Below are 27,327 nucleotides of genomic sequence, written 5' to 3' on the forward strand. Positions count from 1 at the left end.
TAGAAGCAAGATATTAAAAAAAACGAGGGGTGATTCAAGATTTTTGCACTGTACTGTAAATACACTTGTGCCCACTTGACCTTAAGCCATGTAGGAAAGAGACCATTTTTCACACCTTTAAAATAAACTGTTACTCGAGCACTTAAGTATCGCACTTCTCCAGTGAGGACGCATCATTTCTCTGCAGCTGTATTTTACAGAGGCTTTCAGCCTTGAAGACATCTGTAGATTTCTGCATTATTTTTTTTCACAGAGTGAACTCAAATTACCTAATTTCTTGATTACAGTGAAAATGCCAGTAGAATCCTTTAAAGGAAATCCTCCATCAGTTTTCAGTTACGCGTACAGTATCGCTTTCGGCAGCACTCTAATGCCTTTAGCTCATACACTAGGTCTTATAACAAACTCAGTTTGGGTTGCAGCCATCAAAATATCATTATTTGAGAGTAGCCTATTTTGTATTAACACGCAATTACATTTAACTGTACAAGATACTAGCAGCATTAGAGCAGTGAACAGAAAACACATCCTGGTTTACATTAAATGGGGTTACACACTATTTTATTGTACTTTGCTCTATTCATATCAAACAAAAGAAATTGTTTTTTTACACTTCCACTAAGAGCAGACATTGAGCGAGCAGAATAGTTATGTTTTGATCTCTAAATGCTTGAAAGCAGGTGCAAGGCCAGGTGAACCCAGAATTTTCCCACTTTCAAAATGACAAATTGAACAGAACAGTGAAGTAGTTCAATACCAAGTGTGTATGCCCCCGTCTTCATAAACCTTAAGAAAACAAACCAAAGCTTCAAAGCATTTAGGTCACCTTTGCTTAATATCTTATGACTCAGTCAATTTCCTGTGGTGACTATGAATCATAATTTATTTTTGAAAGCTGATGTTTCACCTTTATATGGTGTGCAGAAAACTCCTTTACACTTCAAAAAACTTAACTTGCGTTTGTGAGTCGCATAAGGCACATGTCAATAGTACTTGCTCTTCTTCTATTCAATTCATTATTGGCTGCTTTGTGTTTGTGTGGTGCTGTTGTTTAGTAGTGAAGTAGCCCCATGGGGGACAATTAAGTCCTCACACAATGTGCTCTGACAGCAATTAAAACAGCCATTAGTGGAAGAGGGAGGCAGAGTCCTAGAGAGCAAGATAAGAGAGAATGACAGAAAACGAGATAAAAAGACAGAGCCAGGAATGAGCTAAATGAAATGCCCTTCAAATCTGAACAGCGCTGAACACGAAAGACTGCAAAGGCAGAATATAAATAATTACTTAAAAGTTATTTCAGACTTGTACATTGTATTTAATATTACACCCTCTCACAGCGGGGAAATAAATCGCGAGTCGTAGAGAGGGCTCTCAACACTCTCGGCCTACTCCATGATGAAACTGCAAAGGCAACGAGAGCCGTACAACAATCTGAGCAGAAGGATGAGAGCATTATTGTTTTTGCTGTGATGAAAAGTGAATCATAAATCACATGCAAGTCCTCAAATGCAGTATTTTTCCAGACATTTTGAAAAGGCAGGTAAAGCACTGGCCTTAGATAACCTCTAATGTAATGAAAAGACATAGAAGGGAATGTTCCAACTGACCTCTACAGCCCTTATTTTTTAGTTCAGTGTGTAGTTTTTCAACTCACCTTCCTTAACTATCACATTTTGACACTGTATTACTTTGAATAATGCCAGTCTGGACGTAACCTCTCCAGGTTCAAGTAGACTGATTCTCTTTGACTTGACCAAGTCTACATTACAGCATCAAACCGGTTATTTTTGCACTGTTTAGGCTTCAAATGGGGCACAGGTTGAAAAGTAGTATGCAGCATTTTATTTACACGCAGTTTATTCTGGTGTACTCTTGAATCTCACCTGTAGGAGGTGTTTTCGGAGCAAGGGTTATGCGCTCGCACAATCACAAAGACGTGCTGAAAGTGTGAGCGGATGTTTTTAGGAGTGAAGGGGAGCGCCCCGGGTTCCTGGAACACAATCGTGACGATATCGTTCCCAATATGTCGCTTCCGCAGCAACTGGAAAACATTTTCAAAGAGAGAAGCTAAAGTTAAAACATAATTAAGTAGACATCTAGAGGAAAAAACAACAACACTTGAGCCACTGTTGTTTCGGCCTTTAAGGGTCGCCACAGTGAATTATCTGCCTCTATCTGACACCATCCTCTAGCATCCTCCTCTGTCTTACCAAACCTCTGCATGTCCTCCTTGACTACATCTATATACACAAAGAACAGGATCATGTTAACTCTAAAAATGTGCATAGCATGGATTACTACTTTCTCTAATGAAAAGCCACAACTTGCTGGTGGATCCAAAGGTATTTTAGTGTATCCAAGCTCTGAGCCCTGTAAATTAACATACCTGTTGCTTATTGTTGGGTGTGTATGGCAGCATGGTGGATACGTGGAACATGATCTCATAATCCTTGTAAGTAGTATACAACGAGTGGGTGCCAGTTGAGTCAGCTGAGAAGGAGAAAACTGCACGTAAATGTCTCATACTTCAGGAAAATACACCATGACAGGTTTGTTCAAGTACCCTAAAACTTTCTTCCCGCATGCTTGTCTCTACTATATGCTGTTCAGACGGCCCTAAAACACGCTCACTTCTTTACAGTCAGGGAGCCACTGCACTACCTCACTAGGCTGTTGATGTTTTCCATTTAGAGAGCCAAACAGTCACAAGGTATTTAAAGGCCGTACTTAAACAGCTACATTACCTCAATGAATTACACGCATTCATTAAGGAGGGCGTTGCATGGCTGTATTTAATTTGCTAGAGGCTACACATCCTGCAAAAATTGATTGGGGTAGTTTTTGTCTCACAGGGTATTGGGCAATGGCTTAGTTCATGCAGGGATAATATGGATAACATAATATCATACACAGGCTTGGAAATGTCACAGAGGTAGCAAAAATAAAGTGGACATCAATTCTGTTTGGAACAAACACAGGTGGTCTGGCAAAGGAGAAGGGCACAACCACAGAGGATCAATATCAGTGTCCAAAAGAAAATACAGTAATCTGAAACTAAAGGCCATCTGTCAAATGTCTGAAGAAACATCTGAGGAAACTTAAGAATCGGTGAACGAAGACAAGGAAGTGAGGGGGATTTAATGGGACTGGAGTTGAAAACGGGGGGAACAGGATCAGAAATTTTTAAAACATGTATTCCGTCTGCTCATAATTAAATGTTTTGAAAACTGCAAGAAATTTAGGTGCCAAAGGCAAGGAAATTAAATCAAGTTAAATGCTATAATAACTTACAACCTCAACAATTAATTTCACTTCTTACATTACATACCTTCATCCTAATAAAAAGTGTAATAAACATTTTATAAGGAAACAATGTATTTAGTACTAGTGCAGTACCAGTCCTTTAACATGTGAATGAGATCTAATGTGATTATCGCAATGCAAGTTGAGGCACTGAACCCATGTGTGTATACACATAATCTAAAAGACTCTGACGACCCCCTGCATGCTCCAATCCATCAAATACTTGCTGGGCAACTGAACTCAGCACTTTTTGATCAATGTGAATGTCTATTTCGTGCGTGCCAATTTACTAATTTACTACCTGCTGTGCTGGATTAGACAGGATCAATGTCAGCGTAAGATCAAATATAAAGGTTCCCTCACACCCTCACTGGCACTTCGCAGTTTTTTGCAAATGTACATACTCTTTGTGTCCAGCTGAGCTCGATACTTGGTGAAGCCTTTAAGACGAACCCTCTCGCCCAGCAGATGGAGGAACTCCTCTAGTGCAGGCCCAGCCGCTTCGTTGTTGTACATCTCCTCTTCGCTACTCTGACCCGCCATGCAGTACATCACCCCCACCTTTCGCTGAAAGCTCAGCTGCGGAGAGAACAAACATTATTCCAATGAAAAGGGGAGAAACAAATGGAGATTACTGTGTGGAAGTCATGTCAGAGTAACCATGTTGACATTTGAGGCAGGACTCATGTTGACATTTTAAGAATAACCGTGGGTTGTTCTGTAGTGATTTTGTGCCATTTTCCTAAGAAATCATGTTGACATTTTCAGAGGATTCAGCTTCTGATAACTGCATCAGCTTTTGAGTGTATATATATATATATATATATATATATATATATATATATATATATATATATATATATAATTTTTTTAAGGGTTATGTTGTGTGTGCATGCATCGACACAGCATGCATATAAACAGTTTCTTCAGATAAATTCCACATAACGGTCTTTGGGAGTAAATAAAGAGATACAGCAAAAATAAATAAAAAGAATTTAGTTCAACAATGATACATCCCCTTCACAGAAAAACACCCACACACTAAAAAAATTCATGAAATGCCAAATGACAATTGTTTGCTTTGCATAGTCAATAGTACAGGTTACCAGCTGCAAAAGTTCTTTGGCTCAAAGACCGATCGAATGCATGCACGAAAGGATCGCACTCTATTCAGCGGATGCCATGTCTGCATGACACTGTCTTTTCACTAAATGGAAAGCAGTAATCAAATGTGCTCAATCAAAGGAATTAATCAAGCAGATTCATCCGGCCCATCATAACCCACAATCAAACCTCAAGACGTGCTCGCTGCATCTCCTTACCCCCTGCTCGTCCAGCTTCATCAGCTGCTCAGTGACCTTGGGTGTGTTGAGTGCCAGGCGTAAGCAGTGAACATTGAGCTCAGGCACGAGGTACTCCAGCACTTCTTTGAGGGGCAGGCCTCGACCTAGACCATGCTTGGACGTCGAAGGTACAGCATCTTCCAGGATGGAACCGCGCAGAGTATTCAGCTGGAGACCACCCATAATGCAGGAAAAGAACAACAAAAACACAATTGCAGGGGTCAAAGCCATTATGATTTTCACTTAAAAGAACAACAACAACAAAAAAAAAAAAAAAAAAAAAAAAACCCTAATACTCCATCCATCAATCTTCTTCCACTTATCCAGTTCACGGTTGTTGGAGCCTATTCTAGCCGATCAATGTCAGTATCGAATCAAACCATCAAAAATATCAAGATTTCTATTTTAACTTACTTAAAAAGGAAAAATGGAGTTTAACATGGTTCTAATACGGCGCACGAAACTCACAGAAGCATGAGTTTATAGCTGTTGCTAATTTCTAACCCTTGCTTTTAAATTCAATTACATAAAAGCACAATGCACTATAAATAGAAAACTACAATATGGCACAACCATTTGTTAATATTTAAGAAAGAAACAAGCTTTATTGGTCAGATACATGATCACATAGAGTACAACATGCAGTGAAATGTGTCGTGTCCGAGCTGTGAACAGGCTGCAGGCGTAGCCGCACCATTCCAGGGCTTGGTGTTTGGCATGGGGGGGCCTAGCCAGGACCTTTACTGGATACTGGAAGGGAATCGAACTTGCTACTTCCGCTCCAAAGGGGTGTGGTCTTACCGTAACACTATCCAGCTTAACTATTTGGTCACAGTTTTAGCAACCCTTTCACTTCTCCTGCTGATGGTGCAGATTAAATCATTTTCATGCTTTGTGCAGTTTTACACTGCTTCCACAGCTAATGGAGATTTGATTGGTCTATTGGTATTCATCACAGAATATTCAATGATTGAAATGAAATTCACTTTGATTTGGCTAAAACTGAATTGATTTCCACTTATCCCTCAATATGGGAGCATATTAACCTCTTTAGGTATCATATTTAAATATATCAAGTTAAAATGTGAAAGCTTTAATGCGCAGCATTTATGTTAGAAATTAAATGCATAGCGGGAAAATATGTAATATCGAGACACTGTTTGACTGCAATTCTATCTCTGTGCCAAAAGACTGTGCTTTGTGTTTTTCATAGCTCTCCATAACCTGCTCGTCTTGAAGCAGGCAGCACTCAAGCAAGAGATTAAAAAAAAGAAAAAAAGAAGAAGAGTTAAATAAAGAACACCTAGGTTCAAAGAGAAAGCTGATAGTTTTAATCTTTTGCTTATCCAGCCTGTTAATGCAAATAAACTTGCTTCATAGCACACCCGTCAGATCGAGTCCAGATTAGTTGCTGGTTAGATAATTCTTCTCTTGGCTCTTCCTTCCTGCTCCACGCAGAGTGTTTGTTCTTTGTAACAGGCAACAAAACAACAACATGACTAGCTATCCAGCCCTCTGTAGAATACTAGTAACTCTATTTTGGGAAAACTGGAAGGAAGCCTGTGATGAGGCCTTAATCTATGCAATTAAATTCAGTTTAGGATCACACATGAAATTAATCTTTTTCCACAAAATCTAAAAACAGATATTTTTTCCCCACTCTCTGTTGGTACAGGGAAAGCAAAATGCAGAAAAGTGTCTGGCTAAGGGAGAAAATAAAATAAATAAATAAATAAAATAAATAGAGTGGAGATTTTGCTGCTGTAGCTTTCAGTGTGAATACTAAGGCTTCGGGGTAAAAAAAAGCTCAACGAGGACATCCATGAATAAATCAGGAAGACTGTTGAAAGTCCAGAATCTGAATATCTACTATCAACTAACAGCTGTTAGTCAGTAGTGGTCCCATGCCACTTGTGTGTTTTTGCCTTCACGTGGTGTTTGGAAAGTCCAGAATTGCTGCCAGCGCACTCAGTACTAAACAAACCAAAGAAGAAAAGCACTTTAAACTTATCATGGGCAGTATTAAAAGGACAGTCGTCCTCTTTGGTCCCTGGACTTTTGTCTTCAACATTAGTGCAACCCACTCACTCCCACGCAGGCACACAAATATATCTAAACCTGTGAAGCTCCCTGCTCTGAAAATAGCAATTAGAGAAGAGACTGAGAGGCAAGAGAAGGAAAGAAAAATAGAGGAAAACATAGCACAGTAGGTCGTGCGTCATCCCAAGAGATTGCAAGGGCTATTACTCATGGCACGCTTTAATAGAAAAGCAATGCTTTACCTTCTTCACTCAAATACCCCAGGTGCTATTTTAGTGTCGTTGAGCTGCAAAATGGCACAGCTCAGCCCTTCAAAGATGAAGGCTGACAAAGATGGTGGGTGGGTGTTCAGCTCAGCGAATAAGGACGTGCATCTATGGTTCTACTGTGTCTACTGATGGCAACAAGGGCTAGAGGGATTCACGAAAAAGTTGAGAATTTGGACTAAACAAATGGGAGGAAACTATAAAGATCAAATGGGCAGTAATTTAAGGTGGTATCAAGGAGCGGAGGCGGTAGCATCCTGAGCTGTATGCGACAGCCTTGAGCTGAAGCTTTTATAATGTCTCCCCCCAAATGGCTTCATCAATAAGCAGGGAGCAGTTCTTATATGTCAACTCCTACACAGTTTGAACTCATAAAAGCATTTCAGGAAGATCACTCAGGAGAGCATACTAAATACTGACAGATATATTCACATGAACTTTCACAGTGGGAATAGCTAGAAAAGCTACAAGCTTACCCTGGTGAATGAAAACATAATTAAAAAATAATAATTATATAACAAAATCGTGAACACGTCAGACAGATGGCACACTATTTGTCAGAATGTATGTTACCTCACTCGTTCTGAAAATGACCCTGTAGTTGTACTGCTGTCCATGGTCTTTGTGTTCCTCCAGCTTCTCCCTTCTCAGACTCACCGCCACAGGGCCCAGATTCTCATCTACCCCCAGGTAATTCCAGTGCTCTAAGGGTGAAAAGTATTGGGATTTCAGATGCAGACATAAATTGATGACAGAGGACAGGAGAGATAAAACTACAGAAAGGAAGAAAACCTGAGCAATTATTCCACTATGTGTATTGCAGCTGAGTTATATCAACTATTAAAACTTTACAGAACGTTCGCAACATTACTAATGACTCTTTGCTGGTTCCCAGGTTTTCTCACGTGTAATGCAGAATGAAGTACAACTTCTGCACCTTGTCTAATTAGTGTCTAAAACACTACAAATTGTATTTTTTCTGCCAATACAGTCCACAGCATTTGCTCTAAGACTAGAAACGTTCAGTAAGACAAATTGAAAAGCACCCACTAAAGTTTAAGAACTACAAATCAAAAAAGCCCAAACTATCCAATTTTCTCACCTCTGAGATAAAAGTACTTTCGGTAGTAATAGGCACCAAGGTCAACATGTTCCACAATGTATCGTTTGGACCTGTCGGCATGTTGACTAGGCCCGTCCTTGGAAGCCTCCAACACAGCCACACCTGCATTGGTAAAATGGGTAGTGAGGGTGGCATCCAAAGGGCCTTCTTCTGTACTGCCAGAGGAATTGCTTGAGCTCCCACCGCTTCCTATGCTTCCCTGCTGGAAGATTAATAAAAAGGAAAGGTAAAGCCAGCAAGCTGTAAACCACATCATCATATTTTTATCTTTACATCTTAAATATGCAGAAATCTGAGCGCTTTTCAGTGCGTTTTCAAAATACACATCTGCAGACTGCAGCATCAATATTAAAACAGCAGAACCCGAGAAACCGTTTTATATATTAAAATGCATTGCAATATTTGCATATATCTAAGAAAATATAATGACTACTCAAGCAGACCTACCTGTTTAACAGGAGAAATGTTCCTTTCCCCCTCTCCACCAATCTCATTCCTGAAACAAGGGCAGCTGAGAACCAAATCATTGCTCTTATCATCGCCAGGGTCGGTACCGCCTCCTGTCCCCTCCTTGCTTAGCTCTTCTTGGGAGCCACAAGGTGACCCATACACTCCACTCTGATTAGACGAAAGAGAGGACGAGGCCGAAGCAGAGGCGGCAGCTGCAGCGGAGGCACCAGTAGTGGTGTTTTTGCGTTTGGCTCCAGATTGCCGACTTTGAATCGCCTCATTGAGGTCAAAGAGTAGAGACTGAACATCAAAATGGGCAAATCCCTTTTGGCATGCCCAGGGTTTGGGAGGTGGTCCACTCTCATCCCCTTTCCCACCATCTTCAGCATCCGAGCCAGCCCTTGATGTGTCACCCTCCACCTTTACACTGCGCAGCTTACGGAAGATCGACTCTCCACCTGTTTCTGACTTTGACCTTCTCTTCAAATGCTTCTCTCGTTCCTTTAGCCGACTGGCAGGACTACCTCTGGCTGGACCTAAAGGTCCATCTGGCAGATCCAGAGCAGCCTGTTTTATGGGAGCAACAGTAAGGAGTTCTGTTAGCCTTTCTGGAGCTGGGCTTCGCTGATCCGGGGCCTCAGCGGACTGGTATCCCTTTAGCATATCAAAGAAGCTCTCTCCTGACACACCATGCTTGTCTATAGATGAAGTGCTGCCATATTCCCGGTGCATGGGTGTCCACCCGGAGAACGACCAGCCCTCGTTTCCATCCCCGTCGAGCTCACTGATAGTTATATCACTGTTACTGCGTTGGCGGATGCGTCTCATGCCCTTGCGAGGGGAACCCAGATAGCCATCCGGTGACAGGAAGCGATTGTCCTTTCCCTTGCTTTGCATCTTGCTCTTTAGTGTGTTGTGGATGTTGCGCAGCATGGATGAGTCCTGTGGGCTTATCAGGTGACCCAGCTTGGCTGACAGATTGCTATGGGCTGTGACGGCTGACACCCCCCCTCCTCCACTCCCACCACTCCCGCCACTACCTCCTCCACCACCTCCTCCCCCTCTTTCAAGTCTTTCTCTATCTCCACTTCCTGACCCTGAAGAGCTAGTGGTGTTGGTAGAGCTGGGTGAGTCTGTTTCCACAGTGATGTGCCAAACACCCCCTCCTCCCCCATCTTTTCTTGGTGGCCAGTCAGCTACACGAGCCCGAACCCCCATCTTTGGGACACCAGGGTTGGTGCCCGTGGTTGAAGAAGAAGAGATGTGGGCGCTCTCACTGCGAGGTGGTGGTGCCCCTCCATTAGGCAGTCGCAGACGACGAGTGTAGAACTCATCGGTAGCCGACACCGAGCCCCCAACTGAGCGCTCTGTTTGAGAGCGCTTCAGACTGGTCATGACGGAGTCGGGAAATGGTGTTGGGAGATGGGAGGGAAAGGTAAGGATGGGGTGCTAATGAGATTAGATTCGGGTCAACATAACGGCCACTGAGTGAAGTGATTCAAGAGGCTAAGGGACATTTAGTGCTGTGGAAACAGAAAAGGAAAAGTAAACAGGAAAAATTCAATATTTTCTTTAGTAATATAATAGTTATTGTAGACCAATATTTAATAACTATAGTAGTATAGTTATCATAGTTGTTAAAGCTTAAGAACCAATGGAAAAATAGCTGAGTTTGAATTTTACAGGTCAAACACTGAGCCTTCAAAAGGTTTAATTAAAAATTGCAATATACATATTAAATTCAACACTTATCAATAGTTGCATCGCAATACTTGGGACATTAAGAGAAAGTTCACCAAAAAATCGAATTTATATTTTATACAAGGTGCATACAATGGAACTAAATGAGAATTGCCTTACAGCAGCATTGGATTTCTGAAAACATAACCCAAAAAAAAAAGGTCCCAAACAGAGAACTACATAAATTTAAAAAAAAAAAAAAAAAAAAAAATCATTGTAGGAACCCAGAGAGTCCATCTCTTTGGGGGGATTTTGGACACCATTACAGTCATGAAAAGCCTGTCATGTCTGGAGACGATATGCCCAATGGTCAGCTTACACGAAGACAATCTAGAAGGATAAATGGCGCTAATGATTTTAAGCATTAAAAAAAAAAAGGGGGGGGGGGTATTTTGTACCTCTACAGTAGTGAGTCTTGATGAAGAGAAATTAGTTGATGGCCAACTTTTATTGTTGAAGACTCTTACAAGCAGTCTGCTTAGGAATCAGGTGACAGGGGACTCTTTCTATCTGGAACTCGGCAACTGAGAAGAACAGTAGAGAGAGAAAACAGAAAGCAAAGACAGAAGGAAACCGAAGACAAGTCAGATTACAAGGCAAATTACATTCAGTGCTACATACTCTTTAGTATTACATTTCTTTCAGATACTCTACTGCAGTAGTAAAGAAATAGGAAACTATGGTATTTTTGTGAAATTTTGAGATCCTCATATACAGCATACAGAATATACTCTAGGGTTTAGAGTCTATCCATTTTTACTGCAGTGTCAAAGATTAGATCCCCTGTTATTTAATTAACAGCTACGTGAGAGCCTAGTAATTTTACACATCAAGCCCAGTCTGCTATCTAGTCATAGGGAGTATCTCACAGCCTGTAAAGTTGAGAATGAAGTCTCCTCAGGCTCTTTAGAGTACATTAACCAGCAAAACCCTTTTTCCAAAATTGGAGCTTCTTAGCTTAGACTTTTCAATGTGTTCTAAAACTAGCAGGGTATTCAACAGCAAAAGTCTTTAAAAAAAATGCTATATTTAAAAATATCTTTTCCCCCTTTCTCTTTATGCAATTGTGGATGCCCAATATTAACATGACAAATATTAAAAACATTTAAAAAAAAAGCTTAAGCTTCAGCCTGCTCTAAAGTAAACTCCTCTTACTTCAGACAGTTTTTTTCCTTCTCTTGTATACTCATTATGTTATAGATCAGCAGGATTAATATGGCCATGTCCACCGCAGAGCTCTGGCTCATTGATAGTGGCAGGCAATCAGGACAAAGTTAGGTAAAGTTAGATTGTTTGGCAAAATGAATGAACTTGGGTGCTGGACCAAGTTGCAGTGCAAGGCAAGTAAACAGTTTTTTTTTTTTTTTTTTAAATGTGGATCATGCAAAAGTACTCTACTAGACATTATTAGGTTAACAAAATATCTATTAGATAACTAGAGCCACTTAAGTACCTTAAGGATGGAGATTAAAGTAATACAGCAGGAAAAAAAAAAACCCTCACAGGATGCCACAGTAAGGATGGGCAGCTCATTTAGTCAGTCAAACACAATGTGGCAGTAATTGCTTTACAGCACTATTCACAAGTTTAACAAGGACCAGTATGTGCTCGTCTACTGGTGGGTCCATAATAATGCACCACTTCTCCCTTTCAGACCACATTCTGAATCACCATGGTGATACAGAGTTTTGTACGGTGCATGTTTTAGTAAGTGTGTGTGCGTGTGAGAGAAAGAAGAGTGGGTATTGATCGCTTCACACAGAACTCGCTGTGAGCAGTTTTCATGAAATTACCTTTTCTTGGTTTGTGGATTAACTGGGAAAACCACAACAATAGGTGTAACAGAGTTGTTGAGCGTTTTGAGTGTAATCTTTAATGTAAGTGGAACAAACACTGTGGATCGCTAACATGATTCATGGTTATGTCACAAATTTCTCCATGTCTTTAAAACGGAAACCATCTACGTGGTTCAGCTCCAAGTAGAAATTAAGATCTTTTTAATATCATCTGTAACCTAACTCTGATCTGAAAAAGATCTATGGTGCTTTGGTGTACTACAGAATCTGCTCAGTTTCCCAATGCTCACTGAACACCAAATTCTCTTTCATTTCACTTAAGCATATGTGTGTTTGAGCACAAGTATCTATTTCCCTTACACACATAATGAGGAGCCAAACAGTAAGGGAACATTTTGGATTTCCTAAAGAGGCCTCTCTATTTTCTGCAGATTGTTTTGGGACAAAAAAAAAAAGAAGAAAAAAACAATTCTCAATTGTCTTGTCTCCATTGGTGCATTAGTACAACTGTTTTCAAAGGGGTTACAATGATTTGCAAATCACCGCGTTTTACTTTTATTCATTTTTTCCAGAAACTCATTAGTAGAACAGATATACAATCATCTTGGGTGCTTTATAAACAGTTTCAAATGTCTCAAAAGAGAGCGAACTGTGAAACTGAAAGAACATGAATATAGATGAACCTCCTGCGAGCGATTTTCTTCTATGCCAGCAAAAGCTTGTCAAACTTTTTACTTCATTGGAAATATCAAAAATCAGTACGACGCTGGCATACTTTCAACCCACTGTAGACCAACATCGATTGGTTCAACTTTTTCCCCACTCGAGGCTCCTTTAATTAAACTCAAATGAACAGATATTCTCCCATTAACCAAAGCAGAAGAAGGGGCTGAGTAACTGTAAGACTGTTTCCCAATATTCAGACACATTTTGGTCCTATTACAGAATAAACTGGCCATTGCGGCTCTGTTTGCAGTACAGTAATCCCTGCAGTACTTCAATTGTCATTCCAAAATAGGAGATCTCTCGCTTCTGTTGTAGACTGTCTGACTGATAAAGGCCCTTGTGAATGAGGACACTGCTTGCACAATAACACCCAATCCTGAGGCTCATTACAAAAGTATGTGGATACAAGTTGATAACATTACTGACCTTGAAGCTAATCATAACAGGCTTCTTCTACCAAATAAGAACAAATTTCAATTTCTTCTTATCCAAATTAATGCAAACAAGAGAACAAGTGGATGTTCTAATCCACAAGCTGCTTAATTTGCACAAAATCCGCTGGGTTGATATTAGGCTAAAAATATTTTTTATAATTTTCTCATTTATATACAAATCTTGTTGACAACTGTTTTACATGTTCTGTTGTTACACAAAATCTGATTATGAATAGTTCTCCACCACACTCCTGCTTATTTTTGATCATTTCTGCAGAACATATCCTGGGTAAATAGTCCCATTATCCATTTGGCTGTGCAGAGGTAAAAACAAAGCACACATGCTGGTATTTTGAACATATTCAATCATTCAAATCAGCACTGTCACATCAGCTATCACCATCAAAAACAGCACATTTGTTTTTACCTCCCGTTCCACAAAGTCTGCTATGAACCAGTGTCGTCTCCAAGATACTACCACTCAAAAACTGTATCCCGAATAACTAGCTGCAGAGTGCCCTTCACTTATTCCACAGAGGATTGCGTAGTACTTTTAATAAAATAAATAAATAAATAAAAAAAATGAGTTGGATAGTACGTGGAGAAAAAAAAAAAAACAGTGAAAGAGTTTCAGAACTGAGCAAACAGGAAGAGGATTAAACTGTATGCTTGGCTGGAAGACTGGCAATTCAAAATGAATGAATGTGGCGTTGCACGCATCTATGCAGCCACTGAGGACCAATTATACTGACAGATACTCAGTAACCTTTAGCAGTGTCTAAATGAGGTCGATTCCTGAGGTAAATGCGCAGCATCCTTGGCCCAGTGAATGTAATGGCTGCTGATGTTATCTGTTGGCCCAGCTGGCAGGAAACTGTCAACAGAGGGACTTATTTACTTCTTACAAATGATAGTGGCTGGGACCCCAAGCACATTATCACACAGTGAAAGCGGATGTGTAATATCATATCAAGCACTTGATTGAAAAGATAAAAATCTAGAGATTTACACGAGAGCAAGTTCAATTCTCTACAGTGGGAATTTTGCACACAAAAAAACGAACCCAAAAATAAAATTGAAAAAAAAAAAAACAACATGATTTTTAATTTGACTGTTGTGCATTTGCAGATGTCTTACAGCTTAGTCACTGTAAATTTCCATAGTAGGAATCATTACAATGGCTAGTACTTTGTTGTACATACAGACATATAAATGTGTCGAGACGTACTTGGAAAAATGTAAACTAACTGCAATACTGCAGATTTACTATGTATTATAATAAATCAGATATCATAGGGCGAGAGGCGGGGTACAACCTGGCCATTTTAGAATCACCAATAAACCTAACCCCACTAACTTAATTTCTTTGGACTGAGGAGAGAAGCCGGAGTACCCAGAGAGAACCCGTGCAGAAACGGGGAAAACACACAAAGTCCACACAGAAAAGCCCCAGTCAGATGATGGATTTGAACCCAGGACCTTCTTGCTGTGAGGCAATTTGTTAGCACTGTTAAACAATCATTACCATTTATAAAAGAAATAGTATAACTGGCATTAGCATTGTATAACTGACATCATTACCATTAAAAAAAAAAAAAAAAAAAAAGCAGGGTTTGTTTTGGCTCAGAATGGCTGTGGGGATGACTATGTACAGAGGTACAATGAGCTAATAACATGGTTTTTTTTTAAAAAAGACAAGAAATGATTATAATTCTGTAATTCTGGTGATTTTCCTTTTCCTCTGGCTCAAAACCTCTGAGGCAACAAAACCATGAACAGGGGCGTTGGCTGCTTGTTATCACTGGGTGCACCCTTTAAATATTCCTGTGTTCTGCTACAAGAAAACATTTCTGCTTTAAAGTAACATTCAGAATGTGGAAACCCCTTTGTTGTAACCCATTAATTTATCTTGAATTAAGCAGTCAATGTTTGGCGACTGGCAGTTACGGCCCTTTCCAAGTAAACGCTCCACATCATTCCAATAAAAGTTTCCATGAGGATTTCAACCTGGAGTTAGTGTAATTGTCTGAATAAGTAATCACTTAACAGCGACTTCAGTGTGACCTCATTACCAGTAAGAGATGATATGGTTTGTAATTCCCCCGAACATTTCCTGCAAAGAATTATGTAATGCTCTACCAATTATTGTGGGTACAAACGTCACGTCTAGAACAGATGGTTTGTTGCATTCACTCCCACACATATACACACTTCCTTTTATATGGTGAAGTGGCTGATGAGTGTAGTTTTCTGTCATTCAATAAAAATAAACCAACATGAAACTTCTCATTGAAGTAATACTGCAACTTGAGTTTTGTAATTGGAACACGTCAGCTATGTGTGACATCAGATGAAAACCATTAGACACATTTGTCATTTTTTCAGCGGTGCATGTTAAAAAAAATGGTAATGATCACCACAGCTGATGTGTTCTAACTATAGGATGTAAGTTAAAGTGTTACTACGAGTGTCTACACTCAGTGGTAACTTCGCTTCTTACACTCTTAAACTGCTTGTTTTACACAAATATCTAATCAGCCAATCACATGGCACTAACCCAGTGCATTTAGGAACAGTTCGAACCAAGCATCAGAATGAGGAAGAAAGGCGATTTAAATAACTTGGAATGTCGCATGGCTGTTTGTGCCTGTCTTTGTTGGTCTGAGTATTTCAGAAACTCCCCACACAGCCATCTCCTAGGTCTCTCGCCAGAGAATGGCCTAAAAAAGAGAAAATGTGAGATGAAGTTCTGAGTCAAAATGCTTTGTTGATGCCAGAGAAGAATGGCTGACTGCTTCTGTCACTTTATGACTACTGCACCCATCTTCTGATGGCTGCTTCCAGGAGGATAACGCATCACGTCACAAAGCTCAGATCATCTCAAACTGCTTTCTTGAATGTGACATTGAACAGCTGTACGATGCCGTCATATGATTATGGACTCAAATGTCTCCAGCCCCTTTCTGAATCTATGCCCTGAAGAAATAAGGCAGTTCTTAAAGGGGGGCCTACCTGGTAACAGCAAGATGTACCTAACAAAGTGGCAAATCCGTGTAGATGTTAATATTTAACTGGGCTAGTTAGTATAGTAAAATAATGTATTAGCAAAAACACTGATGAAGAATAAATAAAACTATGGAGTATTAAATATTATTATTATTATTATTATTTTTTAATGTTTCTGCCAGTCTAAAGTTGCCATTAAGCAGTCCAGGTGTGCCGGTGACTGTCACTGTGAGACTCTTAATATGCTTCAGTGCACAGTGAGTCATGCACCTGAATATTACAGAGCAGATCAGTTCTCACTGACTGATGGAGGCTAGTTCTGCACCATGAAAAGAGACCGTTAAAGAGGCGGCACATAAAGTTTAGGAATAAGTGCATTGAGTGTGAATGGTATGGTATGTGTGTGCATGTGAGCAGATCAGGTGCAGAGAAACGCTACGATTTGTTTCTTCAATCCATTCAATTAGTATTTTCAGAAAGGTACAAAGAAAATTAATAGTCTCCATTCTTTAATCAACCTGTATTGTGTAGAAGAAAATGGATAGTTTTCCCAAACCTGTGTTTAGCAAAGATACTCTAAGTACCTTCCAATCAGAGACCAGACAGAAGTGTGGAGGCAGAAGATTTAAGAAAACCATAAAAGAAAAATAGGAGAAGAAAAAAGAAGCATAACTCTCTAACTGTGATGTTTTTCTGTTAGTAGATATTTGACAATTGCACACCTGTTTCCCCAGACAGACATCATTACTACACCAACTGGTGAGTCAGGTCAAGTCACGTCATGTTTTTCTACGTCCTGACAACGCATACTACGTTATGTCTCAATGGTTTTCACAGGCTCAAAGCAGAAACAGTTTCTAAGCCAAAGCTTCAAGCTGCAGGCTTCTGGACTTGCAGTATATAATGGGGAAAACCTACTGAGTGTAAATTCAAAGAGATATTGCTTCCTGGATGGCTCGTGGTGCAATGCAAGCCTAATGTGAGCAGTGCCAATTACAAATAACAGAAAGAGAGGAACACTGACTTAATCTTTGACAGCATGTCCTTTTGTACACCAGGTGCCAAAACACTGGTGGCATCAGTGTGACCACTGAGGCAAGTTGGTTGCCTCAACCAACTGGGGTCCAGATTATGATGCAGACATTTAGTTTGCATTTCCATGTCTCTCTCTCTGTCTGTCTCATAAGTTAAACAAACAAAGCAAACAGAGAGATAATGAGCGCTGTTGCATCACATTCTTGTTTTCTCACCCATGTCATCTTTCCCAGGCTCAGCAGCATTACATACTCCAACTTTCATTTGGTTTAAACCTTCTGCCAATGTGGCCCGACAGTTTCAAATATTTTGAAACTTCCTGAAGACTTCAGCAGTTCAAAAGTCTATAAAGAGACATTTTAAAAAGTAGCACTGATGGTTTTAAGTGTTCTCAGAAATCACAAACATGTCAACAATAAGAGTTCTGCATAAATGATGTCCCCTAAACAACGAAATGTGTGCTTGTCACACAGTAACAGTCATGACCTACAGCACTTTTGAATACTATAGAGCTGTTTGAAAGGTAAACAGCTTTTCATCTCAGCTTGTCTGAGCATAGATGAGGAAATGCTAGGCCAAGACACAGAGAAGATAAGGAGAAAAAAATAAATAATAAAATCAAACATTCTCTTTGAAAGCTGCCAGGCAGCAGGCAGTCCAAAGTGTTGGAGTTTCTGCTCAGAGCCTTTCAAACTGAAATTGTAATTGTGTGGAAAGATGAACGTGGTTTGCAGATTTTTTTCTTTCCTCCCTCTGCAGAGCTTGGTGGTGAGCTTGGGGTCTCCTCTCTTGCTCACTAAAATGTAAGAGGGGACTTTTGAGAGCTCTGAAGGTATTCTTATAGTTTATTCTACAGCGCTTCCACTTCCCCAGCTACCACAGAATAACAGTGGAAGGCGGAGAGCAGCATTGAGATTTGAGTGATGAGAGAGGGTCTGTGACAGCAATGGGCAGTCACTTTAATGCTGGAATATATGCATTCTGCTCAGGTACTAGGTATCTATGAGCTTTATTTTTTAACACAGATAAAAATGACTTTGGTAGATAGCACAGGTGTTAAGGCACCAGTATACCTGCCTCTGGTGACTGCGCCACCATTTCATTGAACAGATTTACTCAATTTCATTCAATTTTGCACTCAGTTCTTATGAGGCCATTGGAGTAATGGTGTCCTTAGCAAAGCCACACCTCCTGCACTGTGTGTTGTAATCTTCACTTTACTGTTCTAAAGTTTTGGCCATGCGTGCATGTTAGTGCATGCGAGTTGCTCCCTGTGAAACTGCTGCCTCTCCCCAAATTTACAATGAGACTTGGGAATTTTCACACCTATAGCTTGTTTGCTCTGGCCTGAATTAGATGGTGAGTTTGTTTTTACAACACAGAAATGTCCAAGCAAAGCAAAATGTGCAAGGAAAAAAACATGCGAACAGTAAATACAGAAGGAATCTCCTGTTTTTCTGGTGCATGTGTAAGAAACAATGTTAGTAAGGCCATTCTCCGCCTGGATACTACTACTATTATTTAGGTTTCTGTAGTTTGCATGGATCCAAGAATACAAAGCATAGCCACAAGGTCCTTTATACCTTTTAGAGCTTCTATCAGCTGTTGGTAAAAGAAAGAGAAGACAAAGTTATCACAGAATTTTACAGCTTCCCCCCCCCCCAATTCTCTGGATTTCATGACTTTACCGTTTTTAAAACTACTCTCACCTTCAGTTGTTTACCCGATTTCCATGTACTTGTGTTTACTCATTATAGCCGGCTGCGTGTGAACAGCATTAATCATCATTAAGGGCTCTCCTTGTGGCGTAGCTCAACTTACTCACCAACCTCTGCCTTTCTGTCATCAGCAGAGAAAGAACCAAGCGAATCACTAATGTATTTTCACAGTTACATTATGGCGGGTGGATACATTAACAGAAAGGTCTGACATACTGGGTTGCCTGGGTGAAAATTCTATCTTATTGTACAAAAGTCACTGGAAGAATAACAACGTATCTGGTGGAAACTCAGAGAATGTTGCACATCATCACAGATCAGAGATTCAGATTGTTTTTATCTATTATGCTGGTACTTGAGTGTGTTATTTACTGGCTCTGAATGCCATACATCAAAAAGATTCACAGTAGATTTACAGTATTGGTTAATACAATGTGGTTTTCAAGTACCACATGTAGCACACTGTATAATTAAGCTTTTAACAGATTAATTAGGAGAGAGCAACACCTTAACTACTTAGGTTACTTAGGAGAAACTGACTTAAGTGCCACTTATGCTTTGATCAGATAGTAAACTGTCTACATCCTACTAGCTTCCTAGTGCAAATAACCTTGTAATGCCCAATTGTGCCATTTACCCAGGCTTCACCATCATCTATGCCAAAAACAATATTTCACTTGAGAATTCCTCAGAAGCAGAATACTGCATGTGAGAAAGAATAAGTTAAGACCGCATCCTGACCAGATTCTCTAAACACTGTCCTGAGGTCATTAACATGCCTTGAAAGCAACACTCAGAGCTTTCCTACATCCCCTGCATGAAAGCATGTGTATACATGTTTGTATTTGTCCCACAACTAAACATCAGAAACCAACTATGCTCTTGGACAGTCAGGAATTTTGGTGAGGTACCAAATGGGGGTTTTAGCACAAAGACAAGTCAGGTAAGTCACCAACTCTATATCAGAATACTTTATTCATCCCGAGGGAAATTAGGGGTTACAGCAGGCAGCACGCTAATGGCGCATGCGCACTCATGACCATAACTGCTGATTATAGCTAAATTTATTGAAGCATAGTATCCATTTTTAGTTTATGAAATGATCTGAAATAGTAGGAATATTCAAAGATATTTCTCAAATAAGGCAACAGAGTCAATGCCTTTAGCGAATGTGGACCACTTGTGCTTACGAGCAAAGTCAGCCTCCAGAGGTCCATTCTAAGCCAAGAAATACCCTGCCGCCATGTGCACTTTAAATCACACAGGACAGCATCTGGGTCATGCAAGTTATGATGAATCAGGTCCATTAAGCCAATTGCCCTCATGAAATGCTGGTCTATTATTCATGCAAGCAGAGATGATTTTTCTGAGGATAAAGGGTGGTTAGTTAGTAGCAAGCTACAGTGACTTTTCTTTTAGGTGTATCAACTTGACTCGTACTTTAACTCCTCTCTTGTCTTTGACTTATGAGCATTTTTTACTTTTCATATGTGGTCATTCATACATGACTGAAGTTAGACTCAAGTTAGACTTACTTAAAACAGCATCCTTCAATGTGAGTTTAAATAATATTACAGCAAACCCAGCAAAGATAGCTCGACATTTGCACTGAAAGTACATTTTATTGGTAAGATCTGTCGCAACATGCAATACAGGTATTAGGTATTGTTATAGTAATAACATTATTATCATTGAATAAATATTAATATAACAACAAGCTGTAGATTACACATTTATGCTCTGCCTAACTTTGTTTGCATCCAGCTGATTGTTGTGTTCATGATGTTCCAAAAGCAAGAGAGAAGTTCTTTACATTTTTAATTTTTATTTATCAGCTGATATTTGAAAATTATTTACATACGTCAGCTGATAATATCAGCCCTAATAATATCGGTCGAGCTGTAATAAACTACTCAAATTTTATTTCCAACTTCCCAACAATCCATGAGACAGATGTAAAAAAATGCATGCATGCATACATGCATTCATGCATACATTTATTAAATTCCACCTGTATAAGTATAATGTAATTAGTGTTGGAAAGCTTAATCATAGACAAAAACCTGCTAGGGGGTGATACCTGTGGATGCAAAAAGACCTGCGATCCCATAGCCTATAAAGCTTTGTGGCTTAATCCTGCTGAGTTTGTGGGCTCACTCACACATTTAGCGTCACACTGAATACAAAACAAATTCGATTTTATAATAGAGTGTGGTTTTAAAGCCAGACCTGCCGCCTTCTCATTACATGTGGTTTCAAAATAGTAAGATGGTGATGACAAAAATCCTGCAGCCACCTCAAAGTAGCTACAACCATCTTTTATACTGTCTGTGTGCTTGATCGGTTTTCACAGACGGTCATGTTTTATATACTGATTTTACAAACATTTGTGTTGCTAAATCAAAATAGTTGAGTTGTTTTCATTTGATGTGTGATATGTCGAGCCACAGTATCTACTATTACTTCAAAAGTAATTACTTAAAGAAAAAAAAAATCTCTTCATTGCATTGCCTGAAAATCAGTTATTTCTGTCACTTTTTCCTGCAAAATGCATACTGTCACACCTTGTTCAGTCTAGTGTGTCTACATAAAGATAATAAATAAGTAAAACACTGAAGAAGGCACACGCAGACAGACTTCAGGTCCTATCTGAGAGGTTCCAATCCATTTACCATAGCCCTACAGTGCCTAAAATAAGCAACTAAATCTACCGAAGGCATTACGATTGATGGCAACTGTACACGCAATAGCTGCAAGATCTGAGAGTGCTTTGAATACTAGCAAAACTACATATTTGAACATGAACTTGAAATTAAATAAAGTTAGTTAATCTACATAAATCAAGGAGTGAAGTAGCTTGCACTGATAAACATTTACCACATTCAGTAACTCTGGCATTAATGCACAAAATGTCGTCATCATCATAATACAAACTGTTCGGCTGCTTAGCGTTTAAGATGTCGTTTTCTGCACTGCAACTTGTCTCAGCCATTCTAACTTCAGTAGTGAGGGTGGCATAGATAAATATGCACCCATTAATAGAGTTTAATTTGGCTTTATGTGAGCAATCCAGCTCGTTTTGATGTTGTTGACAGCAAAAGTCCATTTAAAGACACGTTTAAAGAAACCAGGCAAATAGATCAGTCTGCAGTGCACAGACAGCAGCAATGAAGCTGCCTGGTCTTCTGCAACTGCCACCTCCACACCACCGCCAACAGCCCACTAATCTGTGCCAATCAGATGACGCTAAACAACCATTTGTTGTTGAATTGGGCACCAGTACACGCCCCCTCCTCATTTCAACAGCCACTGCAGACCCTAGCAAAATGCTGGCGATGTAGCAAATGCAGGCACAGCAGTGAGGGTGACAGAAATAGCAGAGTGGTGAATAATAGAGAAAAAGAACTGTGGTGTAATTAACATGGTGGCTGGGGGCTGATAGAGGGGCCGTACAGAGATAAAGAAAGGCACTGAAGAGAGGGTGCTGTGAAAGAGGATGTAGGAGAGATATGAAGAGAAAAGATGAGAAATTAAAAGAATAAAAAGAGTGAAGAGAAAAGTTCTGGAAGACAAAAGCAGAGAAGCAACTTGTAAGAAACAGGGTAGGTTAGAGAGGAAAACAAACTAGGTCTCTGTCATCTAATCTAAAAAAGTAAATAAAAACACTGGTAACTGTCATATTCAAATTATGTGGCTTGATTGAGCAACAATCCCACAAAATCAACAACTATAAAAATATAAAGCGCTTTCATGCGTAGTTCCAAAGAAAATCCCAGCTGCTGCTTAACAAGACAATCCAACGTATCAGAGAACTGTGGTACACAATAGCTGTGAAACTGAGGGAGACAGAAAAGGACAGAAACGGAAATGTAGATAATTACACGTTTCTCAGCAGCAAGTACAACTCAACATGGTCTCGCTTGCTCTGGTTCAATTCTGCAAAGCAAGAGGATCGTTTAACTGGTGACAAGTCATGCATTTGGATATGAAACAAGCCTACTGAGTAAATTAGGACGTCTTGTTTTCCACTGCCTCACAGCACAGGTGACTTATTTAAAAAACAGAGAGAGAGCCATGGATTGCAGCCATCAGAAACGAGCTGCAGATTTCCAAAATGGCGCAGCTCTGCGTGGGCAACAGTGAGCTAGAACAGCACTGCAGTAAGAGAGGAGTGAGTAGGACTGAGAACGAAAGCAGCTCGCTCTCCAGTACTTGTTATATGTAGTAAACATGTAAGCCGAAAGAGGAGGATAGAGAGAAACGCAGATAGCAGTTCTGTACATTCAAATGCTGTTGTTTTCTGTTGTTTTCATTCAAATTCCATTGTTTTGATTCAAATTCTGTTCTGTACATTCTAATTCTGTTGTTTTCATTCAAATTCCATTGTTTTCATTCAAATTCTGTTCTGTTCATTCAAATTCCGTCGTTTTCATGTTAATTCCGTTGTTTTCATTCTAATTCCGTTGTTTTCATTCTAATTCCGTTGTTTTCATTCTAATTCCGTTGTTTTCATTCTAATTCCGTTGTTTTCATTCTAATTCTGTTGTTTTCATTCTAATTCTGTTGTTTGAATGAAAACAATGGAATTTGAATGAAAACAATGGAAGTTTAAAACAAATTCCATTGTTTTCATTCAAATTCTGTTCTGTTCTAATTCCGTTGTTTTCATTCAAATTCTATTCATTTCATTCGAATTCCCTTCTTTTTATTGCAATTCTGTTGTTTTCATTCAAATTCTGTTGTTTTCATTCTAATTCTGTTGTTTTCATTCTAATTCTGTTGTTTTCATTCTAATTCTGTTGTTTGTTTTAAACTTCCATTGTTTTCATTCAAATTCCATTGTTTTCATTCAAATTCCATTGTTTTCATTCAAATTCTGTTCTGTTCTAATTCCGTTGTTTTCATTCAAATTCTATTCATTTCATTCTAATTCCCTTCTTTTTATTCAAATTCTGTTGTTTTCATTCTAATTCTGTTGTTTTCATTCAAACTCTGTTCTGTACATTCTAATTCCGTTGTTTTCATTCAAATTCCATTGTTTTCATTCAAATTCTGTTCTGTTCATTCAAATTCCGTCGTTTTCATGTTAATTCCATTGTTTTCATTCAAATTCTGTTCTGATTCCGTTGTTTTCATTCAAATTCTATTCATTTCATTCTAATTCCCTTCTTTTTATTGTAATTCCGTTGTTTTCATTCAAATGCTTTTGTTTCCATTCTAATTCTACTCTTTTTATTCAAATTCTGTTGTTTTCATTCTAATTCCGTTGTTTTCATTCAAATGCTTTTGTTTTCATTCAAATTCCGTTGTTTTCATTCTAATTCCGTTGTTTTTATTCAAATTCTGTTGTTTTTATTCAAATTCTGTTGTTTTCATTCAAATTCTGTTGTTTTCATTCAAATTCTGTTGTTTTCATTCTAACTCTGTTGTTTTCATTCTAATTCTGTTGTTTTCATTCTAATTCTGTTGTTTTCATTCTAATTAAAATGGGGGAAATTTGACAAACAACCTAGTGTTGGTGAAAAACAGCATTTTGAAAATTAAGACAGTCAAAGCACATGCAGTGTAAAACTCACAATGGGAGAGCCAACAGCAGTGGTTAATGAAATTTAAATGGAAAATTGCACTGGAAGACAACCAATTAACAGGAAAGAGAGGCTACACATGATATCTTTGTTGTAATAACTTGACATCAGTAAGAATTTATTAGCTTGCTGTAACAATAGCGGGAAGCTTTTAGTCTTACTGCATGAAAATCAGAGAGCATGCAACATCCAAGCTACGAGTTACAAAAACTGGTGGAGGAATAGCCTAGAACGACTTCAGATAGGGTTATCATGTTTTCCTTCTTGAGATTTATCTTTTTAAGAGAAATTATATACATTTTCAACAAAGCCTACGTATAGACATAAGCATACACTTTTCCAAAACACCATATAATACCACAAACATCAGCTTCTCCATGGACACAGTCATACTCTTTCTTACAAGCAGTTTTTCATACACAATCAAAATTTAAGTATAATTTGAGTAATAGTATAAGTGCAGAGGACAAAGTCGGACTAATATAGTCTAAGCTTGTACAAATTACATTTGGCACCCAATATGATCTGTATAATCAAAGCCTTTTGATTCATTTGTTCAGCAAAGTAGAAATGTGTGTTTGTACTCTACATAACAAATTTAATACTACATACCGTTGCTAAATGCTTACAAGTAACCAGTGATGGGAAACCCAAATATTATTCTTTTTTTCTATTCATAAAGCTACTTTCAGCTGTTCCATTATTCACAAGGTTCTGTTATTCACAGCACTTTTTGATTTGGCTGTTTTTATGTCGGATGCCATTCCTGATAAATGAAAGGAATTTGTGTCTCCTCCAGATATTCAACCGTGGATCTTTTGCTTGTTAAGTGAATACCTAACCCACTACACCAAGGAGTAACTAAAGTTTTTACATTTATGTATTCACTTATTATAAAGACAAAATAAAAGAGATTATAACTATGGTAGCACAACTTCTTAATTGTCACTGCACACTTTGAAAAGTTCCTTTTAGATGTAGTTCTCGTTTGTGAGATTTTTAGACTAGTCAAGAATGATCAGTCCTACAAAGTTTTAAAAAGAAAAAGAAAAAAGGATTGTACGGATAGCTGCTTCTGCCTTGTAATGAGATGGGGATAATGCAGAGTGCAATGAATATACAGTAAGGAAACCCTACTCCTTCCTGTTGCTTTCAGACCCAGGGCTATGCCAGCTTGTGCTTTTGCCAAGGAAGCAGTCTCATATTCCAACAGGAAACACATCTCAGCCTCTTCCTGCTTACCCAGAGGAAGTGGCAGGTCAGATGGGGAATGGATGAGACATTTATTCTCATGACTAAAGTCCAGAGTGTTAATTTCCAAGAAAAAATATATATATATAACAACATACAAACTATTGTATTAATAACAAAGTTGATTATGCTACCACATGTCTTCTGCTTTTGATAACATAAGTATTCTTCGATTCCAAATTTCCCCCATTTTAAATAAAATATCTTTAACTGTGTCTTCATTCTTCATCTACTCTGCCCTTTTAGTTTTGCTCTTATTTTAATGGCATTTGAAACAATATACAAAAGCCACCAAACCCAGGTATGCTACAAAAATTCAAGCTTTAACAGTATAAAAAAAAATATTTTTTAACCTAAATAAGTATGCATAACTACATTTTTGCTTCTAGAAAGTACCACCCGATCATGTGTAGTCAGCCCAAACAAGCAATCCACCTATGTCAATAAATGAACTTAAATACGCTCACCGGCCACTTGTTAGGTATGCGTGTTCAACTGCTCATTAAAACAAGTAATGAGCCGGTTGCATGGCAGAAATCCATGGCAATTCTCTGGGTGAAAATGCCTCATTAATGACAGAGAACACAGGAGCCTTCGAGCTCATAGGACGGCAGCAGGAGCTCAAATAACCAGTCGTTGCAACAAAAGTGCGCAGAAGAGCATCTCCAAACACACAACACACTGAACCTTGAAGCAGATGGTTTAGAGCAGCAGATTGACGCTGGCTGCCCAGCTGCCAGACAAAAACATCAAACTGATGTTATAATTCACTTAGGCTCACTAAAATTGGACCAAAGAATAAAAAATTAAAACAAAAATAGGAAAAATGTCTCTCTATCTCAATTTCTGCTGCAGCATTTAGATTTTAGGGCTCAGACTCCAGTGTATATACACACAAAAAAAAAAGCATGGCTCACCCCTTCCTTGTACAATGGCTGACACTGGTGGCAGTGCTGTAATTATATGAGGAATATCTCCTTGGCACATTTAGGTTCCCTTAATGCAAACCTAGCACTGTTTAAACACCAGAGTCTAGTATTGATGGTGACCACGTCCATAGGTCATCAAGGCATGCTTCCAGCGGGATAACACAGCATGTCACAAAGCTCATAACAGATAACTATTTCACAACTATGGGAAATTCTGAATCACCAGTTAACCTACACCCGTTAACTGGATGTCCTTTGATTGTGGGAGGAAGCCGGATTAAACCGAGATAACCCAGGACCTTCTTGCTGTGAGGCAACAGTGTTAACCACCATCCCACTGCTTCCCAGTCAGACACAGGAAGCTTACAAAGCTCAGATAATTTCTAATTGGTTACTTGAACACAACAATGAATTCACTGTACTCAAGTGGTCACAGTCACCAGCTCTCAATCCAATAGAGCAGTGGTCCCCAACCTTTTTTGTGCCACGGACCGGTTTAATGTCAGACAATATTTTCACAGGCCGCCCTTTAAGGTGTCGCAGATAAACAACATAAAGTGATACAACTAAGAAAGAAACTGT

The 27,327-nt window shown here is 39.1% G+C and overlaps 1 protein-coding gene across 3 annotated transcripts in view; it reads right to left on the bottom strand.

The window, feature by feature from the left end:
• sipa1l1 (signal-induced proliferation-associated 1 like 1) overlaps nucleotides 1–27,327 on the bottom strand; it is a 95,949-nt gene that overhangs the window by 24,231 nt on the left and 44,391 nt on the right. For all 3 annotated transcript variants that reach the window (XM_026143587.2, XM_026143586.2, XM_026143588.2), the window contains 8 exons: nucleotides 10,664–10,789; nucleotides 8,523–10,048; nucleotides 8,055–8,277; nucleotides 7,526–7,656; nucleotides 4,626–4,814; nucleotides 3,708–3,882; nucleotides 2,387–2,490; nucleotides 1,884–2,041 (listed from right to left, as the gene is read on the bottom strand). In XM_026143587.2, the coding sequence (XP_025999372.1) occupies nucleotides 1,884–2,041; nucleotides 2,387–2,490; nucleotides 3,708–3,882; nucleotides 4,626–4,814; nucleotides 7,526–7,656; nucleotides 8,055–8,277; nucleotides 8,523–9,920 (2,378 nt within the window). In that variant the 5' untranslated portion in view covers nucleotides 9,921–10,048; nucleotides 10,664–10,789. The remainder of the gene's footprint in view (nucleotides 1–1,883; nucleotides 2,042–2,386; nucleotides 2,491–3,707; nucleotides 3,883–4,625; nucleotides 4,815–7,525; nucleotides 7,657–8,054; nucleotides 8,278–8,522; nucleotides 10,049–10,663; nucleotides 10,790–27,327) is intronic.

The sequence above is a fragment of the Astatotilapia calliptera genome, chromosome 15, assembly GCF_964374335.1.
Source record: "Astatotilapia calliptera chromosome 15, fAstCal68.1, whole genome shotgun sequence".
Taxonomy (NCBI): domain Eukaryota; kingdom Metazoa; phylum Chordata; class Actinopteri; order Cichliformes; family Cichlidae; genus Astatotilapia; species Astatotilapia calliptera.